Source organism: Columba livia, chromosome 4 (assembly GCF_036013475.1).
Source record: "Columba livia isolate bColLiv1 breed racing homer chromosome 4, bColLiv1.pat.W.v2, whole genome shotgun sequence".
NCBI lineage: Eukaryota > Metazoa > Chordata > Aves > Columbiformes > Columbidae > Columba > Columba livia.
In genome coordinates, this window is record NC_088605.1 from 19,446,177 (window position 1) to 19,473,341 (window position 27,165).

Genomic DNA, 27,165 nt, shown 5'->3' on the forward strand with positions numbered 1-27,165 from the left:
TGCAAGTGAGAGACTCAGGGCAGCTGCGGTATCAGTATCAGTATCCCGAGAGTATTCCCCTCCTGGAGGTTTGGCTGCCTGGGCTCAGAGCCAGCTTAGAGACAGTACAGCCAAGGGCTGGCCCCCTCCTGCTGGAGAAAACGGCTCCCAGACACTATTGCTGGGATGCCTCAGCCAGGACTGACCCTCCTCCTGCAAGAGCTGCTTTAAGCTGATGCTCTGATGCTTTGTCCTGTCCACTCCTGAGCTACAGCCCCAGCCGCGTCACTGTACCTGTGGGCCATCAAACCTGACCCAGAACCTGACAGACTGACTTCCCAACTTGACCTTGGACTCACCTCATCACCATGGGCTTGCCTGGCAACAGGAACGCTGGGCTGCCACCAGCTGCCCTGGGGGGCTGGCGGGGCAGGCCCTGGCTGGCAGGTCCTTGTCCTGCTGGCCATGCCAGCCCTTTCGGCTCCTGGCCCCTTGGCCTGCAGGGCACAGCAGACCCCACCGCAGCCTGACAGACGGATCTGGGGCTCTCTGCCTGGCTAGGGCTTCTCAGCACTGCCACAACGGAAAAACTGACTGTGCTGGTGTTTTGGGGGACTCCAAACTGCATCTCCTCCTGTCACTGACATCAATGACTCTACAATTCTTAAATAGAAGTACGACATCCAAATCGCTCTGCTATCACCGAATGGACCGTGACAGACACCTATTGTTAGGGCAACTCAACTGAAATTCCATTCCTGTCATCAATTTCTTCTTTGAAGGAGAACACATATCTTGCATTCTCTTACTTGAGGGCTAACATCACTGATGGAAAGCCATCTCTAACTTATCCTTTATCTATCTCCACCTCAAATCCTTTGTTTGTGTCCTTTTCCTTCCTTCTTATGCCCTTCTACATACCATCTTCGTGCCTAACGCAAACCACTCCCACACACTCTCCTATTTTGATCTAGGTTACGTATCTGAACCTATTTAAAATGCAACAATGCAGGCATTGTACAAGATACATTTCAGTATTTTCCAAAAAATAACATAATTCACCAGTTTCCATGTTTTTAATACATTTCTCTCCACAGGGGCAGCATGACTCACTCTCCCAGTGGGAAGATCACTCCTGCTGTTGGACACCAGCAGCAGTTCAGGAATCTAACACTAATAGCATTATCAATTTATGACTTTAGAAGCACTACCAGCATCTAGTAGCAATGCATCTAATGTTACAGATGGCCCATTTGTCCGGTTTTTCCACATGGCCCTCCATGTCTTTTCTTACATCCTTACTTGTGTTTCACAAGGGCACTTATCTTCTCCCACACAACACAGCTTTCAAAAGACACTGCTCAGCTACAGTTCCCACAGTAAACAAGCCAGAGCAATACAGAAAGCCTGTGAAACTGTCTGTTCTCCCCCTGCACCCACTATGAAGATATGCAGTTACCTCTCCTCTGAGTAAAAGGTCTCAGATGAGCAAGTCATGGTAACTCACTTTCCTCCTCCTAGCTCTGCAGCACCCTGCACAAACCATGCACATACCAGTCACACCACAAGGTCTTCTGGGCATCGACTCTTCCTTTCTGAACTGCGAGATGCCAAGGGAGGATAAAAAAAAAGAAAGGTTATGAAAGCCATGAAGAAATGGAAGGCTTCACATCCCAGAACAACCGCATCCGCAACAGCACAAGTGAGAAACGCTCTACGCTCTCATCTGCATCACAAGACAAAGAGACAGAGCCCGGTGATCAAACAGCACCTCTGCCCCAGCCTTCGGGGCCACAGCTGCCAGTGTCCCCCATGTCACCACTTCAGTGACCAAAGCCCCAGCTGCAGGAGGGAGGTATGAAACTGGAGATGGAAGCACTCTCCTTTTGGGTGACAGGCAAGAGGGCCCTTGACAGTGACAGCTAGGCAAAGAAAGCGTTTCCTGTGTGACCACACCTTGTAACACGGTTTTGTGCGGCTGCAGGTGTCCTGATGTCACATCTGTCTGCAGCTCTTACACAAGAAGCCACACTCATCAGACTGAGCCACAAAACCTCCTATCTCAACAGGTATTCCAAGCAGTAAGGGGCAGACTTTGATTTTGAGTCTGAAAACATTAAAAAAAAATTAAAATAATCTAAAAATCACAGTATTTCATTCAAATAGCTCCACGACACCCACAAGTGAAGGAACTCTGACTCTCAGCACAGGCAGTGGGGCAGGTCCCCAGCAATCAGCCACCTGCATCTACATCAGCTGCACTCCGGCCTAACCACCCAACCTGAAACAACCCACCTGCTAGTCCTGCCAGCTTAAAACAAACCATTTTACTTTTCAACTCTCTAATAATTGTGACCTTTATTTTAAAAGATGATACTGAATGAGAAACATTGTAATTATTTGTAATTTTCCTCAAAACATTTACAATTACTGGTCTCCTTAAAAAACAATATTTAGTACAGCATTTAATGGGAAAACGACAAAAACCATATGTTCTATAGACTGGGCAACAGATTTAACTAAGCTACATTTTATTATTAACTTCAAAATGTGTGTTTATATGTGGAAATTACTGATGAATAATTGCATTTATGTTGCATCGAAGTATAAGTCATGCTGTGATTAAAATGTGTATTTCTTTATACATCAGAGAACTAGAATAATTGGCTATTACATGGGAGATGTTAGATTTATTATTTTTTTCATTAATTTACTTTTTTGTTTGTTTGTTTTAAGATAAGTCCTTGACTTAAAAGAGATTATGTCAGGGAGTACAATGCCTAGCAAAACAAGGGTCTAGATCTCACTAATATGCTTTAAAAACAACAAATTTACTGAGATAAGTGGGCTCATAAATGTATTTTAAATAATTTTGGTTTAATTTTTAATTCCTACAGGTAAATGGAACCAACTTGTAGATACCTTAAAGAGTCCCAGACTTTCTGAAAGCACAACATCTCTACTGACTGCAAATCAGGCCCTTTAGTGAATCTTAGGGTGGGGTAGAAGCACAATAAAAGGCACCAAAATGTAGAGTAATTTTGAAAATGCCATCCACCATGTCAAAGGTACAAAGGAAAAAAAAGTTATTAACCATCCCTTCTGCAAAGTACCGGCTAATGAATTCCGTAGTCTAGACAAAATCTGAGTGCTTCTCAACTTCCCTATGAACACCCGTATGGAAAATGCAGATAAAGGTAATGCTCCATATTTCTAATATTTTTTCATACGAAGTAGATGAGGTTAAATATTCTCAAGCAATTTAAATAAAGAGATACAATGTCACATGTATACTGCTTGGGTTGGAGTCAACAGACAACTTTGGCACTCCAGACAAATGTAGTTCTGGTTTTGCCAACAAAATCTACTGTGCCACCTTTTGTATGTGTCACTATAAATTTATATATTAAACATTCCTAAAGGGAAGAGTTTATGAGAAATGGAGGAATCCTACAAACCCTGGATTGCCCTTTCATTTTTGAAAAAGGTAATACAGTCTGGTTCTGAGGTTCATGATAAAAAAAACATCCTGCTTTCCTATTTGCAGTGGGTTTGCTGACAGAGAAACATGTCTGGGTTTTAAATTATGAAAATGTCTTAAACATGTTCCCGTCATTGAAAATCACTTCATGCAGGAGCTATTGTCAAAATCTACCCACAAGTCAAGTGCTGGATGTAATAAGAAGGGGGGGAAAGGACATAAGAGCACTAGCTATTCTGGAAATAATAAATTGAACATCTTGTAAACTTATGTTAACCCGACATATTCACTCTGTAAAAAATACAGAAAACTAAAAAATATGGAAGCACAAGGTATATGAAATTAAAAACTATTCGTAACATTAGCATCAGGAGCAAACTCTTGTCTGACAGGTTAATTCAGAAAACACAACATCTCTCCATAAAACTCGATATATACACCTATTTAAAAGGGTGCCCCAAAAGATACAGTGTAAAAGTATGAAAATGTGTATGGAAAAAAGTCGACAGACAAAGCAAGTGAAACTGAAAACATCAGCAACGCACACTGATCTGAGAAAGCAGCAGAGAAGGTAGGCACAGCAAGGCTAAATTATGAAGATGCAAACATGTATTTGCAGGCCAAATTTTGAGAAAAAATAGAAGAACCCAGTTTTATCCTTGGCCAGTGTTCACTACAAATGGGAGTTCCTCTGTTGTAAAGTATATTCTGCAACAGATCAGGTGGATTCACACAGAAGAAAACAGGCAAACCTGGTGAAGAAAATACGGCAGAACTAAACCAAGCCAATGAACTGCCAAGGGCAGAGAACATATCAACTCCTATGATTTAGTAAGTCTCATGATGTTAGAGCCTGACCTGATCCAGAAGCCAATAAATTACGTGATATGTTTTTTCTTATTTCAATTTCTAACATTTCTGATCACAAAGTGAAAAAAGCAACCCCAACAGTTCAAAATCCTGAAAGCAAATAAAAAGGTCCTCAAAACTCATTAGAGGCATCATGATTTTAAGCAAGCTGATTTTAAAGCTCTGGCACAGAATTATTAAAAGCCAACCATAAGCAATGGTTTATCCGCTTTCTGAATGAATCATGGTTATTTATGAAGACACTGAAAGCTGTTTTGAATAACAGGAAAAAGAGCCAACAGTGAGAGAGACAAAAAAGACCTTCCAATGATTCATTGGTGGTTGGGTATCCCCCATGCACATAATTACCATCCCCATTAAGCAATAGTCATTGCAATTAAGTATTGTTTGGCTTAAATCAGTTACCTGGAATGTGTTCTGATCAGGCCTGTTCCAATTAAGTGGCACTTACTTATTACCTTAATCATGCAGTATCAGTTCAAAGCAGCATAGTACAGCTTCACCTTGAAAGCAATCAGCCTAACATTTGGCAACCAAAAGCAATAGCCCTTGAGCTTCCAAATGAAAGAAAACTGATAAATAAGTATAAAGCATCATTACATTGTCTTCTCTCATTTGCTTTCACTTCTACAGTTCTACTCACATAATTCTTAAAGCTGTTACCAGTTGAAGAAGATCTGTTTAAAAACAAAAGAGAAATTAAACACATACTAAATGCCACACATTGTGCTGCTCCTTAACAGGGAGATGCTGGGGAGAACATGAAGTACAGAAACAGCAGGACAATGCTTAAAACTTTCATTAGTTTCATTTGTAAAAATGGAAATTTCTGCACTGTCTTTCCTGCCACACAACTGACTATACATGTCCTAAACACTCTAAGTTAACTTTTAGTTAGATACTTTTATGATGCACACTTGCTCTGCTTGAGAGTGTTAAGCATTCTTCTCATTTGAAGCCAGTACTTTGCACTACAAAAGCAGTCACACTTCTTACATTAAGAATTTAATTAAGGCAGGTACATAAAACTTATTTTAGAAAATGTTATGTGGATGGAATTTTTACTGGTTGGCAGTACAGTATTTAGGGGTTCTGGACAAACAACTACATCTAAATTGACAAAAAATTAGGCATTGCAAAGTGTACTTTTACTTTGGTTTTGAGTTGGATTAAAAAAAACAAACACCTGTGAAAAACCCTTTTTCAGGCAATATAAGTCTTAAACTTTTCAACTTTCTAAAAATAACATTTCCAGAATGTCCCTTATTCCATGCTCAGTTGCTACGTACATCAGTTTAAAAGTACACATCTACTATATAGAAAGCACAATGCTGAACAGACATATCCAACATAGCCTGCCATCTGGACAGCAGACAAAATGAAGACACACTGACATGCCTACCTGTGGTAACTAACCCGCTAGAAGACTGAAGTGCCACCTGGCTCTGTTGCCTTGGTCATCTGAGCTAGTTAATTTTAAACCACCTCAAATATTCCTACACAGCACTGCATATTGCAGGAGAGCTCATCTAAAGCCTTACTGAAAGGCACCTTGCTTCTCACAGCCACGTGCCTTCAGAAAATAAGACTTGGCACCCTTGACAAATGTTCCGCTAAGTCCCCTGGACTCAGCTCTAAATAGAGTCATCTCCGCCAAACCAAAACTCGCAGTGGTCGCTGACAGTTTACAGGGAATTATTTCAGGCTGTGTTTTATCTCACATAAGCTTGGCACAGAAATCAAGACAGGCCTGTTCCGGTCTTCAATTTCAGCTTATAAAAATCTGCAAGCAAAATACACGTCATCAAATCTTATTTTCTCGGGGAACACATGGGCATTAAGGCTCATGAGACTGCATGAAGTTCAGAGCTCTGCACTGTGGAACTACATAGAAGACTGAGCACGCTGGGCCTTTTTTAAAAATCTTGCACAGCAGTCCTTCAAAGCCTGCGATTAACAAACGTAGTAAGAATACATTATTAAAAAGAGAGAGACATCAGTTACAGTAATCAATTTCTCTGACTACTGGTAATTCTCTGCATAATCCAGCCTAGCAAGGTTTCCATGCAGCTCTCCCTGCGATGCGGTTGCAAGCTGTCTTCACACATTAAACACTAGAGACACGCATGTCAAGAGACATTGATTTGTGGTGTTTAAGATCTGGTTGCTCAAAAAGCCCCAAAATTCAGTAAATGCTAAACAACTAGCTGCTGAAAGTCAGCCCTATTTAAGATGTCTGAAGCTGAGCTTCTAAGAACCTAGACGCTCAAAATCATTACTTTCCTGAAGAGGAGTGGAAAAAATAAAAAATTATCTGCAATATGCACCTACAAAAAGGTGCATTCATTTACCTACAGCTCTTCAGTGAGGAAAAATCCAGACCTATTGAAAAGGAGGAGCCCCCACTGATTTCACCTTGAATTTTTCCTATAAAAGGCACTTGATTCTTACTTGCTTAGTACCTCTGCCTATTTGGTGCTCTTACAGCAAATGTAGGCTGAAATCAGCCTCTCAAGACTGCAGCCGATCCAGGCTACCACCCCCACAAACCCCTGGTTGCCCCTCATCACCTCCTGACCATCACCCAGCACAACAGCACATCCAACCTGTGCTGCACCCGAGCTCTTTCAAAACAAAGGCAGGTTTTGCTTGAGGTTGTTGAGATTCATAAGAATAGAATTTTTCAATGTTAATTCGGGTCACTTTGAAAGAACCAGGTTAGGGAGCAACTGCATGTACAGTTGAGCTTGCAGATTTGGATAGAGGGCCTCCTGCCCCGAGGGCCGCGCTAACACAGCAGGGCGGCCACGCTAACACAGCAGGGCGGCGCAGGCGAACAACTGGCACTGCGACTTCCTTCGCACACCTGGCTGCAGAATGACACCCCGCTGGAACCACCACAGGTGCTAAAATACGTGGACTCGCCTTTTCCTGGCTTGCTTGCCCTTGAGCCCGCGTGCCCACGCCTCTGCACCGTGGGCAATGTTTGTGTAGATAAAAGGTGAGGCACATGCATGAGCGGCATGAACTTGAAGGTGGAACGCTTGTGCCAGCATAAATGCAGAAGGCAAGATGCGAGATAAGGCCACCAGGGCCATCTCTTTCAGAAACAGTCCTGGCTGAAGGAGTTTAAAGAGAATTAACTATAGCGTATCAGAGAAATAACGCATCCTGCTGATTTCCAGATATATAGTAATGAATTCAGTCCTGTGACAAACCAACTGATGCAAAATTGAATGAGGAGTTAGTCTATTTCATTGTGGTTGATTTTTTGTTTTGGTTTGTTTTGTGGGGTTTTTTTTGCATTAAACTCAGGAGCCAAAAATATTCTAAAGCTTTATTTTGTGGCGGGGTGGGAGGATGACCCCTGCGCAGACCAATTCTGAGTACATTTCTAGTTATTCAAGTCCTATCTAGAAAAAGATGTTAGTATTTCAAAGCTATGCAAGGCACACACAACACGCTGGCACAGTCACACTAGGATTATGCATCATGCATAAATCTTGCTCCCGCATGATCCTTTTACCACTCTCTTTGGTGCAAGCAATACAAGTGTAACCATGTGAAAACTCGGGTACGATCTCTCCAGGTCTGAAGGTATTAAAGATGTTCATTTACACACTATGAATGTGAAAGTTCCTGGTCCTCCCAGGAAAGGTATACTAATAAACAAGGAAAGGTATAGTAACTAACATATTGCTATATACATTTATAATTTAACTAGAGGACTGGTATCTCATCACTAAAAATATCCAGTAGTTTTAACTCAAATATTTGATGACACCGCTTGTTCACTAATTACGCATCTGTAGAAGACCTTCTGCAAGGCAGATGATTTCTCACAGCATGACTTTCGGAGTCACAAATTAAGATACTATAGAAGAGTATATTAAGCACATTAAAAGGGGGCTAGGAGAGATATTACGAAATTGAATGCGGAATTAGTTTAGATGCTTCTCCTGGGTTTCAGCAAGGACTGGTACCAGGCTTCACACTAGTCAACATTTCATCAGATAAAATGATGATAAAATTAGTGGACAGAAATAAGATTGACAAAAAGTCATAGAGATTAAAAGAGGCTCAACTTAACAAACTATTTTTGGATAAAACAAAGTGCTAAGGTGCAGACCAATGAACAGCAAATGCATGTACAGAACAGCAGACTGTATCCTGGATGCAGCTAAGACAGCAAGTATTGAAGTGCACAAGTTACTCAATGTGAACTCTCACTGTGATATTGCAGCAAAAATAATTAATTTGAACCTTGAATGTAACGAAGAGAAGCAGGTTAAGTGAATTCTCCTCTGTAGAAGTGAGAGCATTGTAGAGACCAATACTGAAATGTCGCCTCATGCTTCTGACATCTGATTTTCCTAAAGGGAAATAAAAAAACTGGAAGAAAACAGAAAAGTTACGCAAATGCACTTGAAGTCTGCAAAAAAATGTCCTCCGGTAAGAGTCTTAAAGACGTCACTCTGATTAGCTTAGGAAGAGAGAAGACAGAGCACTGTCTTCAGTTACAGTATTTTCCAGAGGGAGAAACAAAAAGATACTGAAAGGCCTCCCAACTTGCCGGGTCAAGTCACAAAGAGAACCTCTGCCTACAAAATTCATTCTGAACAACTCTAATGGAAAACAGGGCTTTCTAAAGAAAGCAAACAATGAGAACGATTAACCAGTACAATAAATATAAAGAGCTTTACTGAATACTCGATGCCTTCCTTCAGATAAATACTTAAATTTTGGAAAACATTTTGGTCAAAAAAAAAATCAAACACTAATCACAGTTTTCAAATCAACAGAGAGATAAATGGATAATAAGTAATGGCTGAATTGCTTGGTCAAACTCTGTGGGAAAATCTGTGGCTTTACAAAATCGTATTACCCTCAACACCAATCTCCTCCCTTTCCTCTACACGTCCAAATGTGAAACATGAAATTACAAATACCATCAGTTCTTAAGATGATTCTTGAAAAGACATCTTTAATTTGCTGTATATGCTACTGCTGAGGACAAGACAACTAAAGAATTTATCACCTTAGCTACCTTGGTTATATTATTTCATGCAGTGTTATCTCCTTGTCTCCCACACAAGAGTCACGCTGTTATCAAAGTCTTTCTCACTAAACAATTATTTCCTTTTATGATTTCTTCTGGCTGGTCAAAGATAAGGGCTTACAGTGAGCTTGATTAGTGTTGCAAACAAACAGGAGTAATACTAGAGCAGACATAACTAAGCTGGAGTAATCAGCACTATTAATAACCTTTTGATTTCTAATCAAATACAGCTCTGACTTTTGCTGCCACTTTGCTTTACATGTTCTAAACTACAAAAGAATTAATATTTTATAAAATATTTCTCAATATGCAAGCCCTTTTATTCTCCTGGGGTTTTTTTCTCCTATACTTAATAATTCTTCACTAAAAAAAAAAAACAAAACTCCTGTTTAAAAAAATTTGATCTACACTTTATACTGCCTTCCCTGGTGATAGGATTTAATTATACATCATAGTATGAAATGTTGCATGTTTTTTCTTTAATAACATTCCTGAAGACAGTAAAAACATATTTACTGATACCTGCATTAAAAAAAAATAATAAAAAAAAATTAAAACAGCTTGAGACCTACAACTAGGGTGAAAAACCAGCCCATGCAGTTAATATCTGGCAAAATTATATCCAAAAATGAGAACCTAACAGGGTGAGGCCTTAGCAACTTGCACTGCAGTCAGCACTGCCACATCCACTGCTCATCCTGGGTGACCACTGATCCAAAGGCAGCTGGTTACTCTGCTTCAGTAGCGGGTGATGCCCCTTACAGAAAACCCCCGGCACCACCACCCAGCCTCCTGTGCTTTTAAAATCGGACAAGTACATCAGCTGCTCGGCCTCTGCAGAACCCAGACAGGCAACCTGTTCTCCCAAACACACAAAGCTTTTCCTCGAGACTCTCCAGAAAGGGAATGCATCCAACAAACCAAATATGTCCTGTGCTTGTCAGGACAGTTCAATCTACTCACAGGAGAAGAAAAGTTCAGTGGTTACATGGATGCATATGTTTGTGTTCTCCACAAGTATTTTTTTTAATAATAGTCTCACCACGATCTTCCCAAATACTTTTTTCCCCCCAAGGGAAAAAAAAAAACACACAAAATACACACATAGAGAATATATTTTCTGTTTGCATGGCTAGCTGACAGCTGTAGTATTCTTCGCGAAGCTGAATGCTGCTCAGTCAGTTCATAGTTAATTTAGACATGAAGGTTCAGTGATGGTTCTAGAGACGCTTCTGTACATCTGGGGTTTTACTGCGCAATACGCTGTGCGGCCCTAGCACACGTACAACATGCACAAGGACAACAGCCTTAGTTCAGGATGCTCTAACTAATAGCTTGCAATTTCATAGGACTTTCAGTTGTGACAAAAACAACCAAAACTAAACAAGTTGCTGCTGCTTTTTTTCATCCTTCACTAATTTTTTATGGAACAATCAAGAACAAAAAGAGTAAAAGAAAAATCATAAAACTAACAGTTTCTTCACACAAAAAGTTCCTTTTTCCATAATAACAGTGTTGTGCCTACCAGCAGATAGACAGACATCACTGTTGAAGGTACAAATCACTGTGCTAAGCACAAAAAGGAAAAGAATGTCTGAAACATGGTAAATATTTTCCAGAGCTTTCACCTAAAGAACTCCTTTCAAAGACAAAAGCCAAAGATGAAGAAAACAAAACATCTAATGAGACACGTGCAAAGTGTTGGCCCATACAGATTTGAAAAGACTAAGAGCTGCCTTACGAATTAGCCAAACACCAATATTAATACACAGTATGCACCAAGATAAACTAGCCACTTTTCTTTGTTACTTATCCATTTAAACAGTATTTCTTCATTTTTAACATGGTCTTAGGAGGTAACGATGCAATGGGCAAGCTCTTTTTTGACATGGGTATGCCCAGATTTTTCCTTATAATGCTGTGTGTGTTGATAACCTGCCCAACTTCATGCTCATAAAAAAAACTATTTATTTTCTAAAGGCATCTTCTAAGTCCATATTAAAAAAAAAAAAAAAAAAAAAAAAAGAGAGAGAACCAATTCATAAACCTCCCCTAATTAACTTTACTTCCCAAAAAAGCCACACATCTGTTTTCACAGCTGGAAATGATTCAACCATTGGTAACCAGAGAAAAGCTCCAGTGTGTTAAAATACTCTAGCCAAAAACTGGCGTTCCAGCAAAGACAGATACTCTGCCAGCACAATCTGAGCAGCTGGTAGGACAACCTTTATTTACACTGAAAGGGCATGAGATATCCTGATGCTATTAGTACTAAACCAGCAAATCTTATTGGAAAGACACCGCTGGTTGAAAACGGACAACGCAAAAGCACAACATGCATTTTACCCATCAAGCAGATTATAATTACGTGAGAACAGTGATGTACAATAATCCACTCTCTACCCACTTTTCTACAACAGATTCTACAGGGCTCAGCTTCTAGAAGAAAAATCCTTTGTAAATTATTTGTAATACAACTGTTATTATGAGTGTCAGAAAAATCAATTAACGATGCTGCCCTAACTCTTTAGAAAAAAACGTCTTAGATAAATGGAAAAAGATTATGCTATTTCTTTACAGAATTCTTTTTTTTTTCTGAAAGTGACATCAAAGAGCCACAACCCCCTCTTTTTTATTTCTTCTCCTTCTTTTGGCTTTGGCGTGACACAAAGAGAAAAGTACTCCTTTCACTGTTTCTTGTATAGCTGGAGCATCCAAGCTTCTGCACACTGTTATCACTTTCTATCCTTGAATATAAATTATTTTAATCCTCCATCAATTAACAGTCTTTTGGATTAAAATTAAAAAAGGCTGCAAATGCAACCTTCTGTTTTGCTAACTTATTTGGTCAGTAGTTCATTTACTCATTGTTTCACATGGTTTAAATATGTAAGTGTATGCATGTCCTACTTAAAATCTTTTTTTTAACCATTATTACACTTTTTCTTTTTTTTTTTTTAAAACCTTGCTTACAATCCAAAAGGAGCTTCCCATCCTCAAGTATCCTTCATGCATGGTTTTCTGTCACTGCAGATAATTTAGCATTTTAATGCACTACCTATTCTTTCCATCACAAAGCTTTTTGCCTGGGAGAGGAAGAGGAATCACCTTTTACTCACAAATCCATTTAACAAAGAAAAGAGCCTGAAGTGCCAATGAACAGCACTGTGAACACCACCAGGTTTTCTCTATCTCCTCATTGCCTTCTTGCTCCCGCTGCCATAATTACATCAATACTTCTGATGCACTGGAAACATGGCGAGTATCTGACAAACCAGAAGGATGCAAAGTTCTCTGTGCTTAGGATATAGATGTCTGAGGCCTAATCCAACACACCACAGGCTCATTTTAAACCTGTAAGCAGTTCCCTCGACTTCAGGTGTCCACAGCTGAGCAATTAAGTGGTCTGCTGGATCAAGGCCTAAGCAAACTATGAGCATGTAGAGGCAGCAGACAGATATCACGTGAAGCTTCATGAAGAAAAAGTCAAAGTTTAGCATATACATCAAGTCATAATGTGCTGTTTGACTCCAGAAAGCAAATGGAAAACTATTTTTTTTATCTTGTTGGAGTGAGTTTTTACAATCCAAATAACACCTCTGACACTGTAAACTGGTCAGTCCAGGGACCCCATGACCGACTGCAGATATGTTTTAAAAAAGCATGCACACATTTCTAAAAGCAAGTCCCAGCAGCCCCTCAGGAATCATGACTACAAGAGACGACCATTCTCATCTTCAAAAAGCCTCACTGCAAATACGCAGTGTCATAACATTCACCTCTTGCCCCAGTCCAAGACAGTTCGTTCAGCAAATTAAACACACACCCACAACACAGACTTTTAGTCAAAATGAGAAAAAAAGTAAATTTTCACAACAAACAGCTGCCTCAAAAATAAAATTACGAGAAAGCTCCCTCCAAAGCAATCAGTGCCATGGTCTCAAAAGAAGGCTCCAAGGCAGAACACAGCACCCTGAACTGCAAGCTGTGCTATTTCCATTTTATAATTCCCCTCCCACCCCTTAATTATTTCATTTGTAACGTTTCTTGGAGTGGAGCAAGTGAGAAAAGACATAATTAGGGTTTTTTTTTAATTATTAGAAGAGTAAAAAGCTATTGTTTATCTGATCTACCAACTGATCAAAGCACAGCAGCAGATACCAACTTGAAGGTGGGGCAATCAAACCAGTACGTTCAGCCACACTGCATACAGAATGGATGGATGCAACGGGGTTACCAGGGAAGAGTGCAAGAAAAAAGCTGGTGAATTCAGGTTGACAGGAGGTGATGCAGGTGGTGGCCTTATGGTCAGAGCTTTAGAGGATCAGAAATAAATATACATGCAAACCAGTACGTAGAAAAATCATCAGAGTTTACACGGCCTCCTTGAAAGGGAAGGGTTGGAAATGACACTTGGATTATGTCCTTTAGTGATATGAAGCAAGGCTCTGCAAGGGGAAGAGAATGAGCAGGATTTTGGACTGTTTCTCACATTCATTTTGGCTGTGGACTGGTATTTTTCCAAGCATGAATAACTCTGTATAACACAGAAACATATTTTAGCAACTGACAGCAAAGACTTGTTTCGTGAAATTCAAACTACTAAACTCTAATTAAAGTACAAGATATTACCTCCCCCTCCATCAGAGACTTACAGCATTCACTCATTCAAGCAACTGTAACAACAACTCTTCTTCTCCTTTAATCTTCTAATAACCAGGACCTAAATCATAAGATCAAAAGGGGCAGAAAAATTCACATCACTTTGGGCAGGCTTTGGATACAGCCTGCAACACACACTCTTCAATCTTCTCCCCTCTACAGTTTCTATCTTGATCTGCCAATTCCAGAATACCGTGAAGCTCTCTAATCATCATCATCAGTGTGATTTGTGACTCAGTGCTCCCCTTCTGGAATGCTTATACAGGTGAATATACATGAGTAATGCTGCACACAAGGACTACAGAGGAAATCTGAAATTTAAAAAATGCATATATTATGTGGCATGTATTTTGTGAGGGGGATAGTTAAATATTCTGTAAACAATGGAATTCAATAAATGTTTTTTAAAAAAACTAATTATTTGTTACAATAACCAGCTACTATTGCCATTTTGTATGTGAAGGTTTGTAAACTACTTCCATTTGAGAAGTAATTGATTCCATTTTTATCATTTGCTAAAGTTTATGTGGTTGTTCACATTCAAAGAGATGATAACATCTATTTGCAGCAAATTATACATTATAATTCCTCATTCAAAAGCCGTAATGGAAAACAAAATGCTAATTTATGCTGTAAACGGAAGTACAGAATCATAATCACTCATTGTTAACATTAGGAACTAAATTGCTCTTGCAAATAATAAAATGGGTTAAAAATGTGGAGGGCTTTTGTGAGCCAAAGCATCAGTGCCTCTCACTCGCTCATGTGTTGTATTACAAGTGATCAAACGAACCCTTTCTCTTCATGCCAACACAAACCACCCCTTTTTGATGGGAAGAATAATGGTCTTATGATTGCAATGTGAGGATGCATGTCAGGTGACGGTTCAACCCACGGGTCTCCAAGCAGCTCCCCAAACGTGGGCCTTCCCATGCGCCCCGCTCGGCGAGGGAGCACAGGGGCTGCACATCTGGAACAGCTGCCGAGCTGCTGCTGAGGACCCCGCGTCTACACCACACGCTTGGACCACACTCCTCAGGGTGTGGTTTGTCTGATTATTTGACTTCATCCTTGCTCTGGTCTCATCGAAGCAGCTGAATGTCAATTTATAGCTCTTACACAACTCCCAGTTCGGTGCTAACCAAACGGAATTCTGCTCATTTGCAACTAAACCAATCCGCAATGCTAACCAAAGCAGAGTTGGAATGAACGCAGAACGCTCCTGCTCCCAAGGAAAGCGGCAGTGTAGAAACATCCCTGGTCATTTCAGGGCCCAATGGGTTCACATGGAATCAAGACTGCCCAATTTCTCTGCCCAAAATTAGGACAGCTGTGTCACAAGTGCCATATCCAGAGCAAGGGTCACTCTGCTATTCATCTCTCTTCACCTTAATTTTACCTTCAGAGAGAAAAAACACACAGCTACTTAGCAGAAGAAGAAACTGAATTGCCAATTGTAGAGAACACAGAGTCTAAGACAAAAAACACTGTAAAAGTATTGGTTCTGTGTCCTTTTAAGCGATTTTACAGCCCTGTAGGTTTTAAATGTACAAGGAGATTTGTCCACACAGCAGACACATCAGAGGAAACAAAACCACCACCAACGCATTAGGACTGTGCACCTGCTCTTCCACATTTCATTAAGCCTCTACACCTACATGTACATCAGGTTCTTTCCTCCGTGCATCCGCTGTGCTGGTATCCCTCAGTGATACCTTCTGGTCACGGCGAGACAGACCGGATCGCAAGCATCCACACTACCCCAGGGAAAAAACCAAACACATTAAAAAACCCAGTAACTTTTGGTAAGTCAGATCAGACAACTACAATCTAAATTATAAATGCCATATAATATGTTCAAAAACATGTGCTTATTCGCTGCCATTTGTAAACAAGCCTCTCCTAGATTACATTACGTACCTCAAAACCTGCAAAATAGTTTATTTACTGGGGGTTTTTTTCAGTTATTAGTATTAAAGAAATACAATTATGTCATCAGAAATTGACAATTGCCTTTTAGGTGACCAAGAGAAAGTTGCACTGCTTCATGTAGTAAATCATTTTACTGCTGCCCTTTTATATTTAATACCCTTCTGCAGTACACATTTATCTCTACACCAGCAAAGTGTGCTCATTGATTTCCTATGGTCTCTCTGGAAGAAGGTTCTGCTTCCCTGATGATGAGTACAAAGGGTGGATGACCCCATTCTCATTCCAATGCAAACCCTGCACTTTTACATTTCTGCTTAGACCACACGAACATTTGACCAGCTAAGAACTCCCTGCCCTCTTCCTACAGAACACATTGCTAGAGCTACTGACATTTTCTCCTGAACACAACTGCATTTTGGAAAACCCTGCCTTATGGATAAAGCACTAAAATGCATTAGTTCATCACAGCCATAAATGTAACTTGCAACTTGCACATAAGCTTTTCTCCTAAACTAATATACGAAAATAACATCTTGCCCATTTTTTGTGTGTGCTTTAAACTCACACTGCTGTGCTCTATTGTCCACTATTTAGCCATTTTGCATCAGAATACGCTGGGTTTTTACCCAGACTGTGGATAAGCTTATGAAACAACAACCAGAACAACAACACAGGAAGAGGGCAAAAAATACACTTGGAAATCTGCTCTCTAAAGGCTCCACAATGGCAGCGACAACCCCTGACAACAAACGGCAGCATCCACTGCTGGTCACTGAAATTTTCCAAAGTTACTGTGTTCAATGACCAATTAGGGCATTAATCTCTGGAAGAAGGAGAATCACTTTTAATTTTTTTGTTTGTTTTTTACAGTCTGTTACCTATTGTATCAAATTACATCTTCCCCGCTATCTTATTGTCTATCTTTCCCTGGGATGCCAAGAAAATAGGTCTCTTCAGTTTCACTTTCATTTTTACAGTGTTCCATTTTCCCATGCAACATCCCTCTGATATAGAAAAGTCAGAAAAATTTCAAATCCAGCATTAACTTATTTTTTGTTTTAATTGCCAAGTCTTTTCTATTAATAGTAAACCAGGACTGCTGCTTTTTCTTAACTAATTTAGCTTTGACAGTGTCCTTTCAATTTGCAGAGATGTTACAAGCTTTGCTAAAATATAACTGAAGTTGAATTATGGTTTTATTTCATTTGTTTTCAGAGTCAAATAATGTCCTACTATTGACTGAGTCTTTTTCCACTAAAGATAAAGGTCTACAAAATCATAATGTGCACTGCCCAATCTTTGCAGATTGTTAGAGTATCTCTACAACATCCTCATACACATCCTCATACAACATCCTCATACACATACATACTTAGTATATGCTATACATGTGCAGTGCATTAACACAAACTCATCTGACTTATTTCCAAAACTGCACAGACTCCAAGTTCTACTACTCAAATGCAAAATAAAAATATTTTTTATAAAAAATCCAGAAACCATGGAAACAAAAATTAGTCAAAAAAATCTCGCTGGCTACGGACCAAATGAAAATGACCATTGGAACTACTCTAGTCAAAGAAAAAAATAAAAAGAAGAAGAAAATGTTTAGTCCAACACCCCAAAAATACTGGCAGAAAGCTCTGACTGCACTGGGGTACTTGCATCCCTGCATCCTTGAAGAGCCAAGCCACAAAGCTGGCTCTCAGCTTCATTTTACACTGACTTACATCCCCAGAACACAGTCTGTGAAAGTATGCTGTATAACGTACTGCCATATTTGAAAATACAGGACAAAGCGATGGTGCCAGGGAACAGGCCCTCAGCTGGGTGTTGCAGGGAGAAAGCCCTGAAATAACAGCAGCAATCAGGCAGCATACTCTCATTTTACTTCTATACTGCAGGGATTTTCTTGAGGTCAAATTAAAATAAGTATCCAGATTTATGCCTTAGTCATAGGATTTCATTCATTAACTACGTTTCAAACTATTTTCAAGCACTTCCCAACTACATAGATTAGTAACACAACAACGTATCCAGTTCTGGACTGGAGACCGAAAAATAATTAATACAAATAATGCTGCCAGTTCAGCATGGACAGGTTGTGCCCGAGAATATTACTGCTCTTGCAAGGCTGAATACCCCCTTTGCAGTACTTAGGAATAGCTGTTCTCTCCTCATGACTACTAATTAAGAAATAGATGTAAAGAGAATGTCAGTCAACCAGAAGATACACTCAGGAATTTTCCGGTGAGCACATATTCACAACATAAAGAACAGAAAGTAGAAAGTTTCTTGACCGGCTAAAAATGCAGATTACAAAATTAATCAACAGGAAATCTGCTGGATATTCCTTCACCTCAGGTTTACACACGTTGCCAGCATAACGCAGGTAAGTTTATGCAACCACAATTCATAGTTCTCAGGATTTAAGTCTACACGTTTGTCTAGTCTAGAATTTAGCATAATGGTTAAGTCCCTGTACTAAAACAACTGTAAAAAAAGACAGCCAGCTTCAGGAGAATAGTCCATCTTTTTGGAGTTCTCTTTAGTAATGCCAAGTCTTATTTATAACTATCATAGAGCCTTATTTTCTGGAAGACTATCTCAGAAATTGATTCAAAACAGACTTCATAAAAAGTTTCTATACATAATTTTTCTGATACAAGCTTTTCTGTGATGCACTTTGGAATTTAATATGCAATGGAAAAGTTCCTTCCGAGAACACTACCAACAAATCATGCATATAATCTTGTGCTTAAAAATGAACTGAAAAAATGCATCGAAATTATAAAGTTGAAAGGCATCTCTTGGCCTTCCTGAATTACAAAGCAGATGTCCTATCCCTGCTTTCAAAACTGTCAGTGTATTATGCTTCTAGAAGAAATCACTGTTCTCTTTAACCTGACTGGTTCCATTATTAAGTCTTATTTGGATTACTTATACTCCCAATGAAGTCTTGAGATGCCAGGAAAAGATTATTTTAGTAAGCTATGGCTGAACTGCTATCGATATTATACAAGGGATCCTTTTACCTCGTACTGGATGTTAGGAGTGCATCACATTGATCCAGGAATAAAAAAACTATTCTTCCAGTAGTCAACCCATCTTCTCATCTCAGCACATTTTTTTAAAGTTTTTCTGTTTGCTGTTTTGTTTTAAACAGAGTCTACAAAACAAGTTCTATTTCAGCTACATTGCTATATTTAGCAAGAAGATATGGTTTGCAAGCTTCTTTTTTTTTTTGCATGCAGTTAAGGTAAAAACAAACACAAATATGGCTGACTGTCAGATTTAAGCCAACTCCACCTTTTTAAGTGTTAAAACTTGTAAGAAAAACCTATTTGCAGCAAAATCCCATATTCATTTTGATTTCATATTCAGACTAACATCTACTGCTAACCCTCAGCTGGTGAATTTGACTGATGTAAATGCTAACGTAATACGCAAAAGATGAAAATAGAAAGGAGCCTTGAGCACCCGAAAGAATATATATCTTAAAAATTCTTCTCATCTTCACCCTGGAAAGTCTTGAGAGTTCATCTGTTCCCGCTGTAATGCTATATAATGATCACACCTTCTCCTTCGAAACTCCTTTCCTAATCATGCATATTTAATTCAACTTTGTGTGTATATCCTACAGTTTATATAGTCTTGCTATAAATAGACCTTCTGCATCCTGAATTATCTCCCCAGTTTTCCCCTAGATACAGTTCAACGCTGGTATGTAGAATAGATCAACTCTGGATTTGTCAGTAATTCTTCCTGCTTCCATTGTGACATGGGCTTGCTCTCCCGAAAGGAGATGTAAGGGAACCTGTCATTCCACAATGCCATCCTTTCGCCGAACTGTTTCGCTACAGAATGAAACTAAGTTTAGATAAGGGAACTGGCTTAAACCTGATTTTATTGTCTGCGTTGCTAACCATTTTCCTCCTCTGATGGTTTCAAACGAGTCTTCGTCTGCCCGCCTGCCTTTTATACCAGGCATAAGCCCTTTTAAATCTCAGTTACTTGCATGGACTCGTATTTAGCAGGATAATAACGCACGTTCTCTGCTCGTATAAACGCACCGGCAGCCGTGTGCGCACGGAGCACCGGCACGGCCTCGGCGGCACCGCTCGCCGCAGCACTGACCGACCTCGGCCGCAGCCACCCCGGGCACGCCGTGCTGCCCGTGCCGGGCCGGGAATCCCGGCAGCCCCCCGGGCCCGAGCGGCGCCTGCCCGGCCGTGTCCGCCGCTGCGGCCCCGCCACCGCGCACCTGCCGCCAAGCTCGGGGCCACCGGCGGCTTGGCGGAGCCAGGGAGCTCCGGCAGCTCAGCGGTGGCGCTGGGCTCGGTACGTGCGTGTGTCTGTTCCCACACCAAGCCCTCCCCAGCGCGGGCGAGCCCGACTCGTTCCCTGCTAGGAGAGCTGTGCCCTAAATGGGGCGGCAAACTCGGCAGGTCGCTTCACCCCGCACCAGGTGTCTTCCGACACGGGCCCGGGGAGCGCCCACCCGCGCCCGGCACACCAGAGATCGGTATTTATTCGGCTGCTTCAAGGGACGACCCGGCTGTCGGGGCCCCACCGCGACGGCCCGACCCCCGAACTCCGCCGGCTGGGCTCCCGCTGCTGCCCGCGGAGGGCCCTGCTCCTCGCCGCTCCGTTACTGACTCCCGCAGGCAGGAGGAGCGCAGGGCTGCTCCATCCCTCGCCGAGAGGTGTAACCTTAAACTGGCAACCACTAGTTTGGGGCTTTCAGTTTCCTGGAAACCGGGGCTGTGGGCTGCGCGTTTTTCCATGAGCTCAGCCGGCTCTGCCCCCCCGCAGGGAGGGAGCGGGGAGGCGACCCCCTCAGTCCGGAGCCCCGGCCGCCTCAGGGGCCGCCGGCGGCTCTCCTGCCCCCACAGCCCGGGAGTGCCTTCCCCCTGCTCCGCAACCCGCTCCCACCCGCTGCCCAACTTTTCCAGCACCAGAAACCCCCTTCCATACGCACGCACTCACACACCCCGATGTAGTTTATAAATGACAGTTGCCTGTAGACTTTCACCAAACAAGCAGCGGGGGCAGCAGACTACAACAGTTATTTAATTAAAGACGTTTTGGAGCCTCCCAGAATAGCTCTTCTACCTCCGAGGCGCGATGTCTGGCTTCTCCCCGCGCTCCCTCCCCACCTCTCCAGCCACGGGTCGGGCGGGAGACCCCGGCCCAGCCGGAGGAGCCCGCGTTACCCGGCTGCGCCCCGCACTGCACAGTCATCAAAGTTAAGTGCTGGGGGGCTGGGGGGACTGAATCAGAAGAGATGGGTGAGCCGAACTATTTCCACCTAGGCAGGATTCTAAATTACGAAGCTGAAGGCACACGCAGCCATTTCTGAAGGAGAGGGGAGTCCCTCTTGCGCGCCCGCTCCCCCCGCCCCGGCAAACTCGTCTGGCTGCCCCCGGCGGGCCCGCCATGCGCGGAGCGCGGCGCCCAGCGCAGCGGAGCGGGAGGCTCGGGGAGGCTTCGCTCGAGTTGCCTTGTTGTGCCCCGAGTTGCTCCCGGGTAACGCTACAGCTGCCGCTCCTCAGCCCTCCTCCCGCTCCTCTTCCTCACGGGAGGGGCGGAGGGAAGGGGGCGGAAAGGCACACGGAAAAAAGGCTCTCTTCCCATTTCTTTCCCCGGCTGATTCCCCACGCACGCTGAGCAGAAACACTTCGAGCTCCTTCCTGCACGCACAGGCATCACCTTCGCCTCCTCCGAGCAGCCCGGCGGGCGCAGCGGCGGCGAGCGCGCCCGGCAGCACCGGCCACCTCTTACCTGGTTGTAGGAGGTCTCCCAGGAGGAGGTGTAGTTGTAAAAGAAGGAGGAGAAGCAAGCGTCTTCTGACAGCCCGCAGCCAGCCATCCTCCGGGCGCAAAACCTCTTCGGGAAGGCACGCAGCAGCCTTCGCAAACTCTTGCCTCTCGCGGAGTCGCTGCTGCCGCTGCTGGTGCAGCCACCGCGGAGTGCGCCGACAGCTTCGCCCCGGCGGCGGCTTGCGCGGTGCGGGCGGGCGGGAGGGAGCGCGGCGGCGGGAGGAGCGCGGGCAGCGGCGTGTCCGTGTGTGTGTGCGCGGCTGTTTGTGGCGGCACCGCGGAGCCGGAGCCCGAGCCGGCGTCACGTGCGCGCGCTCACCCCGCTGCCGCCGCCGGGGACGGGCTGCGCTACAGACCCCGGCTCCGAATCGCCGGCGCCAGGCGACCTCGCCATCCCCACCCACCCCCGGCCGCGCTCGGCAGCGCAGCCTGCGCAAGCAAACAAGGGGGCGCTTGCAGGACCTGCGACTGCACCGCGGCGGGGAAGGGAGCGGGCAAAGTGGCGACGCGCGTCCTCCCCCGCCGCGCCGGGGCAGCGCCGCCGCGGGCGGGCCCGCCCTCCCGGCCTCCCCCGCCCCGCCCCGCGCCGAGCCCCGCCGCGCCGCGCCGGGAAAGTTGCAGCCCGCTCTCCGCCGTGCGACCCGCGTCCGGAGACGGGTGCGCGGGCACCGGCGGGACCCGGCGCTGCAGCCCGGCCCTGGCGCCCCGCGGCGGGCGCCGCCTCCAGCCGCGCCCCCGGCCCCGCCGCCCCCGCGGGAAACTTCTCCACAGAGTCGGCAGCGGGTCCCCGGCTGTCAGTACAGTTTCCCCCGCTCTTGCCTTTCTTGGGGGCATTTTCCTCAGCAGCCCGTTTTCAAGGAGCAGGAGCAAAGCGGAATAAATATATATACATATTTTTTTTAATATTATACATATATATTTTTTTTAAGCATATCAGCGATCACAGAAGTGGCAACGGCAGCGTGACCCGCAGCCCGTGCCGGTGCCGCCGGCTCCTGTCCCAGCCGAGGGGACAAGGCCGCCCCACCACGGCAGCACAGGCCTGCTGGGATCCCACAGGGTCGCAAGGAAAAGTAAAACTCGGCCTGAGAGCAGTCACCACATAGTCCATCGCACACAGCGAAGTCACACAGAATAGAGATATTGCAAAGGGGTCGCCAAACAATTGGCAGAAATAGACTGGATTACGTTGACCGTGTTTCTTGAGTATTTCTTGTCCTGGTTGCACACCCAGCACCGCACACGCAGTCTCCTGCCACAGGGAACGTTCTCCTCATCAGCTAACATTGGTATCATAAAGATCATTATAAATGGAAAACAAATAATGTAGGCGGGTTTGTTTTTTCAGAATAATCGATCTATTTTATATAATAATATATATTTTTCAACTTTTAAAAGTATTATTTTTGCTTCCAAATCATAGCCAGGAGGGCCAGTAGTTTGTGGAGCAGCACCCAGCACAGCCACAGCCACCCACAGCCATCAGTGGAAAAAACTAGAGACAGTTTTCTGCCACACCTGATCAAAGGCCCACTGAAGGCTCCGCACTCCATCGCACATGATATTTTAAGGAAGAAACCACCATTCAGTAATACCCACGGAAACCTTTGACCATTCTATTTGTTGAGGAAGTCTTCAGACTCCAAATGTGTCATGAGCATGGAATACCATGAAACACACATGAGAGTAATCAAAACTCAGCTCTTTCATGAGTTGACTTTGTGTGAATGAAGGCTAGCCAAGAATACCCAAATTCATCATCCAGAGGAACCTTTGTGACAGGCAGCTCTGTTCCATTTGAGGTGAAAGAGCCTTTCATCCTGCCCTAAACCAGGTAAAATACAGCAGGAAGGTTCCCAGCAACAGGATAAGGAAACTACAACAGAAACAAGGTGTTCACCAGGTCCACAGTGATTTGTTTCTCAAATGGCTTCAGTATTTTCCTTCCAAGACTTCAGCCTGTCACAGCTGCTCATCAGTGGCCCACAAAAAAATCATGTGGTTTAAGAATTTATTTGCACTTTCCAGACAGCAGCAGTTAAGGCGTAAAATTCCTTTCTATTTCATCCTCCTTCTTGAATTGTTTTCTTCCCTTCTTTCAGAGGGTTCAAAGCACCTCACTTCTAAACTTCGAGCAAGTTGGCATTGCATGTTTCGTCTTCATATGAAGTCTTAGAGCATTCCATCCTGAATCCGTACTCCAGCGTAGCCTGACCTTTGAGCTATTTATGCTGTTCAGGCAAAGTTAGCACTAGAAAATTCTATGGTTTGAACCAAAGTTCTTGCCTTTTGAACTGAAAATCCTACAGTTTGTACTTTCCCCTCCACCCCAATACCTGATGTATTTATACACTTCAGTAGGTGGCATTTGCCCTACTTCCTCTAGTGACAGACATACTATCTGCCCCCCCCATGCAATGTTCTTTAAAAGTCTCAGAACAGATTATGGGTTCTTAAATGTTTGGGTTTTTTCCTTATCTTTTTCCTTCAAACATTGTTCCTCACCCTGCTGTTAACCATTTGCTCTAGCTCCAAATCTCCTCGTTTGAAGTTCAGAGAGTTGCCCCTGGGGGACCATCACTGGTAGGAGGTTAAGCTTAATTGCGCAGTGATCAGTTACTAATGGAGATCCAGCTGCAGCCTTTTCTTGTAGCTGCGAACCGCTCAGAACCTGCTCAAGGCCTCTGCAGAGCGCACACACTGCTGCTGCCAGCAAAACCAGTCTGAAAACTTATTGATAGCAGTATGTATTGCTACTCCAGACCATTTGCAGACGTTTCCAGCCAACCAGCCGTTATTGAAATGGCTAATTGTCTATTTTCTATCACATAATTTAGCACACTAACATCATTGTTACTGTGATGTTCGTGATGAAGCAAAAAACTTCGTATGTTACTTCTATCACTAGAAGTGCGTAACCAAACATAGTAAAATCCACAAATAACCATTGTCTAATATCTCAGTGCACTAACAGCTTCAAATAATAGATGCTAAGGTGTACTCGGTCCCGTAGGCAGGAAGGAATAAAGTGTAGAGAAAACAAAATAAACTGTTGTAAGGAACTTGGAACACATGGATTGATGAGGAGTGGAGGAAACAGCAAAATCCTGGAAATGTTTGAACAACAAAAGTAACCTCAGGATAACCATTAATACTCCATCTGTGCTGAAAGCAAGCGGCCTGGTGCAGATAGAACAGTGAAGATTATCCGGGTCTCTTCAGAGACACACACAGCACAATGCTGTGCAGCTCAGGTGTGCCAGAGCACCAGGTCAAGGATAGCAAAGCAGGCAGGAAGGCATATTGTTAAATACAGTCTAAAATTTAATTTGGTTTGCTCTTGGCTTCCGTGTTTTCAGCTTAAAGGTTTTCAAAGTCTATTAAATAGACTAGAAACTGTGGTTTTGTGTTGGCTACGGGTTTTTTTTGTTTGAGTCTTTTATGTGTTTTGTTTGTTTTGGTGGTTTGTGGGGGCTTTTTTGGTATTGTTTTGTTTTTGAGGCAGAGGGAGGTTTTTTACCTGCAGAGCCTGTCTGGTACGGGAGCAAGGTGAATCAAGGTGAAGCTTTCAAATTGGGGCTGGTCCTGTCTTCTCAGAGACAGCACATCCTCGTTTGTCTGAGGCTGGTGCACAGAGACGACACTGCAGCAAATAACACATCTGGTATCACCAAGTAGCAAGTTTTGGGAGAGATGTCTCAAAGAGTAAACATACCCCTATGGCTGCTGGCAACAGCCAGAGCATCATGAACACATCTTTGTTTTATTTTCTTTACAGAGAGTGATCTCTTCAGAAATTCCCTGAAAAAGCGAGGCTTCTGGAAGTCTTTGTTTTGAGAAGCATATGGAGAATTTGAGACAGAAAAGACATTCGTCTTCAACCTCTATGTTCCATGCAAGCAGACAGATTTGTACCAGAACAGCCCATGAGGATCAGGATTCAACTCAGCTGTAGCCTCTAAATTAAGATTCTACAACACAAAGCGATACTCCATGGCTGTTTTTTGTTCAGGCAGTTTAGTGTCGCTCCAATGATCAGTATAGCGTTTACACTGACTGCTGTGGTCCCCACTATTTTTAAAGGTTGTGATCATAAATACCTCAAAAAAGTTTTATGAGCACTTTTATTCACCACTGTCACTTTTTTTTTCCAAGTTCGCAGCATTACCAGACACACGTAACTTTTTTATTCTTGACTTTACTAAACTTTGTTAGTTGAAAATCCCTTCTTACAGGACAAAAGCCTATAATATCAGATATTCTAAAATAAAGTTAGAAGCTGTCCCTCTAACTTATTTGCAGGTGAAAAAAAAAAAAAAGACTATTTCTACTAAGCCTATTCATAAGTGCATAAAAGCCTTTTAAAGTCAATTAAGACAGTCCATAAAAATTGAAGAAGAAAGGCTTTAAAAGTCCACTGATAGGTTTTCTATTAGGCTAATGCTTTAAAGCTTCCTTAGCACCTTCCATCAAATGATTTCATTTAGCTTTATGAACACCTCTGGAGCGAGGTATTACATCCTTGTAATATTTGAGGAGATCAACAGCCTAAGTACCAGACCCTTGGAAAAGTCAAGCAACGTCGCTAGCCAATGTTTATAAAAGCAATTAGCCCCAGAGGAGTAAAAACTTACTTACAGCAAAAAATAGTGGAAATTTGAGAGTGTTTAGGTTTCTACTTAACTTTTAAGATAATTCATGTCTATAATACAAAAATGTAAGACTAGGCATAACTGGAATGAAACCACCAGTGGGTGAGAACGCAGCAACCACGGTCACCTTTAAAACATCATTTCAGTGTTCAGGATCTTTCCCATCGGCTCCTCACTGCGTTCCAGAATCCAGATGGGTTAGTTCAGCTCCCAGTACCCGAGAGACCCAGAGTTCCCAGAACAGCTTCACACGCGGGATTCTCATCAGCTTCAACCACAAGAGCTACACGTGCAGATTTGCCAATACCAGCAAAACAGATCAAGAATGGTCAAAATACAGCTTTTGTCAAGTATCGTGACATAACACTCCCGAGCTTCAATTACGTGCCACCGTTCAAAAAAATGCAAGGTTCCGCTGAACGAAAATTGCATTTAGAAAACTGAGTATCATTGATCAAAATACAGAAAACAGATACTTTCCATCCACTGAATGGCGGTGGTACAGGAATTTATCAGAGCCAGCTTTTCTAAGTTCTGTTACGTTATGTCCACCGCACTTATGACTATATGTCACTGTAATATGTGAACACTCTCAAACAGCGCACTACGCCGGGTGACTGACATCTGCTTGTTCTTCCTCTGGTCAACAAGGCAGCAGTGCTGCACTGGAGTCTTTGCTGTATATGGTGACAGAATAAACGGTCCTTG

General features: G+C 42.9%; 1 protein-coding gene across 1 annotated transcript in view; it reads right to left on the minus strand.

Moving 5' to 3' along the window:
* The window catches only part of PPARGC1A (PPARG coactivator 1 alpha), a 365,064-nt gene extending 343,068 nt beyond the window's left edge, over window positions 1–21,996 (minus strand). Inside the window, exon 1 of the mRNA XM_021286094.2 lies at window positions 21,768–21,996. Within this exon, the coding sequence (XP_021141769.2) occupies window positions 21,768–21,854 (87 nt within the window). The 5' untranslated portion in view covers window positions 21,855–21,996. The remainder of the gene's footprint in view (window positions 1–21,767) is intronic.
* Between the last annotated feature and the right edge of the window lie 5,169 nt (window positions 21,997–27,165).